Source organism: Gastrolobium bilobum, unplaced genomic scaffold, assembly GCF_033153095.1.
Source record: "Gastrolobium bilobum isolate Gb01-03AN ecotype WA unplaced genomic scaffold, APGP_CSIRO_Gbil_v1 utg19676, whole genome shotgun sequence".
Lineage (NCBI taxonomy): Eukaryota > Viridiplantae > Streptophyta > Magnoliopsida > Fabales > Fabaceae > Gastrolobium > Gastrolobium bilobum.
The window spans coordinates 37,176-47,033 of NW_026896529.1; the positions used below are offsets into that span (position 1 = coordinate 37,176).

Sequence of the window (9,858 nt, forward strand, 5' to 3'; positions counted from 1 at the left end):
CTTATGTGTGCTCCTCCTCGCCCTTTGTGGTAGTGGTTGGAATTTGTGGACTGTAATGGTATGTGATATAATATGCTCATGCATTTTCACATCTTGTTTGATATATGTTTTGATATACATGTATTGTTGTGTGGAATATGTTTTGATATACCTGAATTATTGTTTGGTATATGTTTTGGGAGAAGGTTATATTTACAAACTTTTTCTTTACAAACTACTCTATGTCTAACCGATCATACTTAGTATAATTTGTAAAAAAAAAAATTATAAACAGATCATTCCCCTATGTTTTGATATACCTGCATCTCTGGCTAGTAGATAGATTTGAGGATACTTCCACTGGATAGGTTCCCGTAGGGAGTTTCAGTTGGTACGATGCCATAGTGCTGTCTTCGTTTTGGAAGCAGTACTAGGAATGTCTCGAGAGTTATATGATGGGTACCTTTAATTATTTCACATGGATATGTTCTTGGATTCAGGCCCAGTTGTGATTGATTCATTAATTAATTGATTGTTGTATGCTCTGTTATATTTGTATTATTACTGTTTGCACATTTGAGTGAATTGTTTGGATGGAGTGACCCTCCAAGACCCTTAGTTTTATGAGATTGTCAAATCTCACCCCGCGGGTTGGAGCCACGTTTCAAGTACCACTAGTGCTATTAGAGGAGCTTTGGGCAAGAAGCCCACTTAGTATAGATATGAACATATGGAGTATTTTGACATGACATGCTGATTTGTTGGATTTTAGGAGCATGTTGATATAGTTTATTTTTTGTATCATTGACTTAGTGCATGAACATTGGTCTTGTATATGATGTTGTGGATATGCTTAGGGTTGTTCATGCTTTTGTGTCTAAGTCATTCGGTTATTATGTTGACTATGTAATAGTTAAATTTGATAGTTGTTGTAGATATAATTGTATCATTGGAGGACATTGTGTATGTAAATATTGGATAATGTGTGTGAATTGTAAACAAAGTGAGTTGTGGATGATGTTTTAAGGCTTAAGAAATGATATAAATTAATGGATATTGTTGAGTTATAAGTGCACCAAGGAATGCTGATCCTTTGAAAGTCACCCTTTGGTCAATTAGGTACTCTTTTGATAAATGAGACACACTTGAGTAAAATGGGGAAAAGTTGTAAAAACAAAGAAGATCATGCAAAATTTTATAGAAAAATAATGTGATTTTATCCTAACTTTAAGAGACCATATATCTCTCAACAGCGGTCCAATTGAGGTGTACCATACCTTATTTTAGAGCTTAGGATGTCCCTATATTGTCACAACATTTGGTGTCAATTAGAGTTGTAGAAACTACCCAATTTTGGATTGAAGGTGGACTGTCCAGATTCGCGCTGTAGTGTACAGCTTTTGTATATGTTTTTGAAAAATCCTTATCTCTCTCCTTTTTTTTACCCAAATTAGGCTTATGATATTCAAAATTGAAGCTTGAGGTGCCTACTAGAACATATTAAAATTTGGTGAAAAAAAGAAAAGTAAAACACTGGAAGTTTGGAAAATAGTGAAGGATGTTAATGGACCCATTAGTGCAGAGTTAATAGTTTTGAGGAATTAACTTATGGCGAGCGTATCAGGAGTTATAGAACTCCAAACGAGGCGTGTGATACCTTATTAGAAAGCTAGAAGAGTATAGTTTAACATACCAAAAGGTGAAATTTTGTGGACATGTAGTTTATCTGCAGTTTTAGAAAAACTGAGTGTACCTCAAGTAGATAACATGTCAGATTGTGTATTTTTTCTTAATTGATTTATGGGAACCACTTATAAACTTTAAGTAGATGTTGTATGATGTTAAGCCATAATTTTTATGTTTCCACAATAATTTTGAGTTACAACCACATTTTGGTAAAATGTTTAATACGAGTGTTTTATAAATGCAAGCGTGGATTAAATTTTTTTTTCTTCGTATTTTTAAACGAACTGTTGTAATTGTAATTGTGTTTAATATCATAAATAATGATAATATAACCTGTCGCGAATGGGATGTTATACCTCACTTTATGATATACGACTTTTTGTTAGCATGGCAATCCCACATAAAATATATGCGGGATTAGTCCTCTATATATTTCGTGCAAAAATAACTGTATTAGTTTGGTCATATTTTTTATAAATATAAGGAAAACAACTTCTCCTTTCAAAGGAGAAGAGCCATCTTATGCAATAGACACAATTACTATAAAATGAGAGGTATAAACCCCATAAATATATTGTGTCCGATTTTATTTTATTTTAACCGCATTGATAGACTCACTTTATCGGTATATGGAGTTAGATAGCATTTAAAAAAAATGGTGGATATTCAGCATTCTCTATTGCCATTTGTCATATAGGAAAGTCCTTCCCTTTGTTGATGTCATGGACTAACTTTAAATAAACTCGTCTTACCTGTTTACATCAATGAGAAATAGAAAAAGATGAATTATTAGCATCAATGACTTTGTCACGTAGCTAGTTGGCCTACCAACATCTCCATGGTTTTTAATAAACAAGGTATTGTTATTTAGTAATATAAAACCATTAAGCTTTTAGATTGAATTGATTTTTTATATGGTATCAGAGTCTTGTTATTTAGTAATATAAAACCATTATTAGCATCAATGAATTACTCGTTATTTTTTTTACGGAATTTTTTAGCTAGGCTTAATGCATCATTCACCTTTCAAGTCCAATGGACTCTTTTGTGAGAGAACGTGTTTGTTCTGCCTCTGTGGCAGAGGTGTCTAGTTGTGTGCTAGTGTTTCTATGTTGGATATGATGCTCTCTAGATACCTATGAACTAAGTATCTTGGGGGTAGTAAATCACGACAAACTACACTAAGACTGTCTGAGATGGGGGTGTGCGCTGTGTTTGCATAAAATAGGTTAAAGAGAGATTAGTCATGCTTGTGATCTGTAACTCCTATTTATAGAGTTTACCTTAGAACTTGAATGATTGGGCCTCCCAAGAGCGTGGGCCTTAGCCTGGTCCACAACAGGTGTTAGAGAGATATATAAAATCATTAATATAGCCTCACTGAATAACTTAAACTTTTGGGTTGAATTGATTTTTTACCTACATAGTATCCCTATTTTTCCTACCACTAGAAATATCTATTATCATCATCATCCTTGTCAAGTTTTATTATTATCTCATCCCTCATCAACTTTGAATTTAACCTTAGGCTGCGTCAAGTGAGCGCTTAGGTTGGCATTGTTAAAAATGATTCTGACATGTTGTATCATATTGGTTTTTTTTTTCCAAGGAACTATTTACTAATTTTGTAGGATTGTATTTGATAGTGAATTTTCTTTGTTGGTCCCCTGTTCCGAATTTTCAAATTTAAAAAAAGAAAGAAGAAGAAGAGTTTATTATACTCAATTTAAAAAACCAAACAACCAAAGAATATGGCCATTTTATTTACTCACACAATCAATTCAAACGAATCTATGCATATGCATACCCAAAAAAATTTAAAATTACATGAGTTTTAGTTTTATTTCTTATATAACTCTGCCCCTTCAAAAATCTTTATTTTTTCTTGCCATTTTTTTTTTTGCTTGGGTGCCTCACCCTGTCCATATCTAATTCTCAAACAAAACAATACCAATAACAGATATAGAATTTCACATCTGAATGAAATAAAAGTATAAAACTAATCTCTAAATTGTTATTTCTAAGATAATAAAACCACAATCTTGAGTACATTGGTATATCAAGACCAGCAAAATCTAAAATATTTCACCACCACAAAATAAAGTACAAATTATATTTCTCTGCCCAGCATCACATTTTCAGAACTAGACAATGAAAAGAAGAAACGGGAAAACCCAAATGAACCATAACTCCTCAACCACCAACTCCTCAATTCCATGATATTCTTAGACTTAGCAGATAACACAGGCACAGCCATTAGGATCCTGTTCAACAGTTCTGTGATAGATATGTGGATATGGCTGTCTCATCTGATTATCATAAGCTTCATAGGCCTCAACAAGACCAGCTAATTCATCCTTTGGATCTTTTTTCCTTTCCACGTTTTTCTTTTCTTCCTCCTTCTTCTTTTCTGCTGGTCCTTTTGCTGGTCCAACTGAAAAAATTTCAGCATGACACAGTTTCCTCAATTTTTCCACCACATAAACTGGATCTATGTCTCCCATTAAAGTCATTTTATGGTCCTTCATGTCCACAGAAATTGACTCAACACCTGAAAAAATTCCCCAAATCATTCAATATTTAATAACGTACATTCTTTTCCTTTTCCCCCCTTGATTTCCTAAGCATCAAAAAGCATATAATTTATAAAAGAACGATAAGTAGATGTTGAAATTCCATACCTGAGAGGCCAGAAACTTCCTTCATGGCTTTTTTCTTCATTCTGTCATCATATAGTTCCACCTTTAGGACTACTTTCTGTCACAAATAAAATCGCATAGCTTTTAGACCCCTATAATTTTAACCATTTCTAAGCAAGAAATTTCCTAAACCAATGTTCACTTTAATATTAAAAGGAAAAAAGAGAGAGATTAAAAGCAAGCCTATGTTGTAATTTGGAGGCATCTCAAACTCTGAGTATCAAAGAGTACTCAACGAAAAATTAAAATAAGATGATAGTTGGTAAGTCAATCATGGAAACAGAAAAAAACTCATAAATTTTCAGAAATGGCTTGAATGAATTTATATGGTTCAAAGAAAACTTGAGAGAGGATACAAATTGTTACCTTCATGTTGATTAGAAGATGGGTAAGGTTGCAAAGGAAAGCTAAAAGAAGGAAGCTCTCCCTTCAAGGTATTTGTAAAAATGAAAGAAATGGTAAAATAGAGACAGATTTCAAGGCCAATTTGAAGTTGTAGTCTTTGCTACTTGAGTCAATCAGTTTCTGGTCAACGACTGAGCATGATGCACTCCGTGTTAGACGACAAAACTAGATGTGAGGTCAGACTTTACCTATTATATATAATCAAATAGAATAGGCTCGAGTTTTTTAAAGAAGCCTATTTAAAAAATAAATGATAAGTTTTTTTTACATGTCGGGTCTTTAAGCTTACAGGTCGGCCTATATCATATTATTTATTTTAAATTAAATAAAATAATATTATTCATAGTAATACCAAATAGTGATAGTTCAGTTTGTGCATGTGAGCTAAAGAGGTGGTAGAAGGACCTAGGTTTGTTCCCTCACCAATACTATCTTTGAGAGTGCCATAAGATTTGTACCAATCTCTACAATACCATCAAAATCTACATTTAGTCTTGGATGAAGAGTTATTAATGTATATTGTTCTAGCTTGAGCATTTTGCTTTTCAGGGTAAATTTGTTAATTGGATCTGATGAAATATATGTTATTTAGTTTGAGCATTTTGCTTTTGAAAGTGACTTAAATGCATATTGTGATGAGTTTTATTGTGATTCATGGTTATTTTTGGACGTTGAAATTGTGATTTTTATTTTAGCAACAAAATTTGATTATTTTGTTAAGTCGATTCATGGTTCTGCTTGTAAGTTAAAAATTAACAATCTAACGGGACAAGGCAGGCCATTTGTTTTTTTTATAAACGAGCCAAGTCAGGCTAACAGTTAAACTCGTATTAGGCTCGGGCTAGGCCAAACTAAAATTTTTGTATAGGCTTGGGTTTTTCGGGGCAAAGCTCGGCCCAGCCTAGCCCACTTTCACCCCTAGCCAAAACCCATGTTCTTAAAATCTTATTTTTTTTTATAACTTTTTCTATTTAAAGTTATTTTTATGGTAATCATAATAATTCCAGACTTGGTCTATTAATTTATATATATTAAAGGACATGATCATTTGACATCGGTGTCACATTAAAAAATTTGACACCAAATTTTAATTATTGATTTTCATCAATCTGACAGTTATAATTTATTATTAATTAATAATTAATTAATAAATATGATCCAATAAATTATAATCATTAGATTTGGTGTCAAAAATTTTAGTTTGTTATTGTTGTGAAAGTATCCTTCCACATATACTAATATTATTACTGTAGACTTATTTAAAAGATTTGATCTAATAATTACAAAATTAAATCAATCTATTTATAAAAAACTTAATCAAACTTAAACCATTCCCATTCTGGATATTTGAACTGCATACATTAATCACGTTCCTTAGTGTTTTGGTATCTGTAACACCCCGTAGTACTCCGGTTGTTAACAACAATGATATTATAGCGTACACAGCGGAAGATTTTATTTAAAGATTAATAAAACGTCTCGTAAAAATACGAATAAACTTTTTCCAAAATATTTTCTGAAAACATTTCTAAAAACGTTCACATGAAATTCTGCGAAAGCGTATATCTAAACATACAACTGCTAATTAATCCCATTAGCCAGTATTGGTGGCTATTGACTATCCGGATATGACAACAAGTGTCATTCCTGCCAGAGTCCCACGGACAACATAACAAATGTTTAACAGATAACTAGGAGATAAGAATCTAACACACAATTACACCTGGTAGACATAGTTATATAACAGACAGCTTGCAAGTCTCACATGGATCCCCATCTAGGGTCAGTACATACATAATGGCTCTCTGCTCAAATTAATAAATCCATACACCATGTCTATATGTCCTCGTCATATGCATCTAACATAACTTGTAACAATTACAAACATAATCTAGAAGCTCAATTAATAACAATCCTGAGCATTATTACATACAGGACATAGTCTCAAAATAAACTAACTAGGCATGTCAAAATACTACACATGCCACATAACAACATAAAATAAACAGCAACCATAATCCACTAATCCGTAGCTGGGCCCTTGCCCTTAGACTGCACACTGCTACCATGGGTACCTGAAATGATTTCCCCAAAAAAGAGTGAGATAACAACATCTTAGTAAGCTCAAGGTTCTTAGAGGACCCTCTAATCCCCTGAGTCCACTTCCTTCATGACAAGTCAGATATAAAGCATATAATACATGCATGCAACATAAACATAGCATCATCATATCATCCTTGTGTAACCCCAGGGTCAAACCTATAGAAGGTTACACATGTGTGACTCTAGGGTCAAGCCATAGACAGTCAACACAACCTCAGTATGAAATAGCTCCCAGAGTCAAGTCATAGGCAGCCTACATACCATGATCACTGGCCAAGATTCTCATAACATATATCATCAGTGCATCATCATAACATTTATATGAATGTGAATGAATGCACATATACGTTATGGTTTTCCTATAACTGTACACGCTTCTGTTTTCTAGTCACTGTGTGCAACCCACTTGTTATAAAATTCTCATCTTTTAGTATATTAATCTAGACTCAATTACCTTATCAACAAGGTATCACATGCCTCATTTGGAGTTTTCTAGCTCCGGTTATCACCGTTTGAAGTTGGACAAGCAAAACTGTCTGCCAACCCCAAACATCCCTCACCATTTCTGAGATTCTGGAAAATAGAATAAACCAATTTCTCTCAAATTTTTATACATAAAAATAGACACCTTAATATTTAATTTGATATATCATGAGCCTACTTTTAGTAAGAAATGAGGGAGAAAAAATTCGTGGAAGATGCAGCCACGTACAGCCCCTGCAGCCCCTGCACATGGCCTCCCTGGGCAGTCTCCACTCAATCGGACCTACAGAATTCTACACATCTTCAAATAGTACCAAATTTTGACACCATATAGATGACATCTCAAGCTTAAAAATGATGTTTGGCACATCCCTATTGGACCTCTGTGGAGGGAGATATGATCTCCCAAAGTTAGCCTAAAAACTGGTCATTTAACCCCAAGTGTGTTTAATTAGCATATCCTAATTATCTTTGGTTAGGAACTCTAAGTCACTTTAATTTTAGGATTTTTCTATTATTAGGTCACTTATACATTCTCACATAGTCACATTAGGTCTTAGTTCATTAGGTTCACTAATTACATAATTAGTGCTTCTAAACCCTCATTAGGTCCATTTTAGGGTTTTTGTAGTTAATTAATCCATTATGCATGATCCACCTCACTTTGACCCTTGATTAGTATCCTAATTAGGTCTTGAACCAATTTTTACATACTAACCCTAATTGATCCCTAATTGGCTGAATTGTTTAGGTGCTATAAACAAGGTTTTTAGCTTGTCTACTTCACCATTTCTTTAATTAATTAAGTCCTACACTTAATTAGTCCACTAATTCACTGTTTAATTAAATTCTAAACATAAAATCCTAATTATACTCATTAGGGCAGATTTGACATGATAGTGTCATTAGGGTTTAAATTCTATCCTTAAGCAAGATTAGTGTTCTTAAGCTTAAAGGTTGCATTTTTAACATTATCATTGGTTCAACTCATGATTCTCCACACTTTCCAGCATCAAGAACTCATTTTTATCAAATTACAACATCAATCCCATAAAGAACCCATGTTGGCCAAATCATATAGGTGGGTGTGGGAGAGTTTTTTGTCACCATTTTTCCAAGTAACCATGCTTACTTCTTCAAATTAGCTCCAAGGCTTCAAGCTTCCACTTTTCTCAAACATAGATGCATCCTTTCCACCAAGAACACACCTTTAACAAAGACTCAAAGTTAGAAATCAAGAACACAACTCAAAGGTGGGATTTTTCAAGAAAAAGATTCAAGAGACTTACACTAAAACTCAAGGAAACAAGCACCAAGGAGTGTTCCTCCAAGAGAACTCAAAACAACATCTCCATGGCATGAAAATGCTCCAAAACTGCTGTTGTTTGGGGAGGGATTCACCACGAAAATTTGGCTTTCAAGAACAAAAACGATATGTTCTTGAAGAGGAGGATGAGAGGAACAAGTTTTGTGAAGGAAGTTTGGTAATTTGATAAAGTTTTCATTGTGGAATCTTAGAGAGAAGGTGGAGAAAATTTGAAAACTCAAACTTAAAGAGAGGGGCTGCTGCTAGGGTGCTGATCAGAAATGAGGGGAAGGGTCCTTTATGTTTTTACGATTTATTCCATGTCATTAAGTGGCTTTCTGTCATTTAGTGACACCCGGTGTAATTTTTCTTTGAACTGTTATCAAATTTTTACCTGAAAATATCCAAGACTCTAACTTTAAGTAATTAATATTAATTTTGTCTAATTATCATGTTCATAACTTAAAAATTTGATTAGTAGATCACAGATTCACTTATAGCTGTTTAATTGCATTGTAGTATTTACCGGTGTTCTTAACTGTACCCATATTTCATAATCTTCTTAAGTTTAAGATTATTGGTCAAATTATGACTTGTTAGGCATATATTGGTATTTCTTTTCATTTTCTTATCTTTTTCCCGTTCTGGGATTCTACCGGCAGCTTCTATAGTAGTACAAAATACCCGGCAGAAGTGACTTTTTCAAAATACCCCAATATGGGTATCAAACTTCTTCAAAATAGCTCTCTAACTCTAATTTGCTAACTTGTAGTTATTCTACTGACTGTTACTGCGTCAGCATTCAAAAATAACAGATGAAAATCCACCTGTGTAAAGTACCATAAATATGGATATCAAAATTCTTAGAATTTCATCCTTATTCCATTTATGACTCTAAGGTCTTCCTAATGATCCTCTAATTTCGAAATTATGAAATTAAGGTTATTATAATATCACTACATGCTACAAAAATTATCACTAATGACTTCAAGAATGATGTGTCATAACATATCACAACTCCTGCACTTAAAGTTCATGTATCATTATATACTAAATTAAAATATATTCTTTTGAAAAAATAAACTTTATTTTTATATTTCAAAAAGTAACGCAAGACATTTTTAATTTTTTTATCAATTTTAAATTTCAATTGTTATAAATTAATTATATATTTTTAATTGCTATTTTTAAAATTAA

General features: G+C 33.0%; 1 protein-coding gene across 1 annotated transcript; it reads right to left on the minus strand.

The window, feature by feature from the left end:
* Positions 1 to 3,651: 3,651 nt before the first annotated feature.
* LOC133300279 (heavy metal-associated isoprenylated plant protein 39-like) lies at positions 3,652 to 4,844 on the minus strand. The gene is made up of 3 exons (XM_061499798.1): positions 4,731 to 4,844; positions 4,347 to 4,422; positions 3,652 to 4,216 (listed from the first exon to the last, which is right to left on the minus strand). The coding sequence occupies exons 1-3, from the start codon at positions 4,734 to 4,736 to the stop codon at positions 3,897 to 3,899; spliced, it is 402 nt and encodes a 133-aa protein (XP_061355782.1). The 5' UTR covers positions 4,737 to 4,844; the 3' UTR covers positions 3,652 to 3,896.
* Positions 4,845 to 9,858: the final 5,014 nt, after the last annotated feature.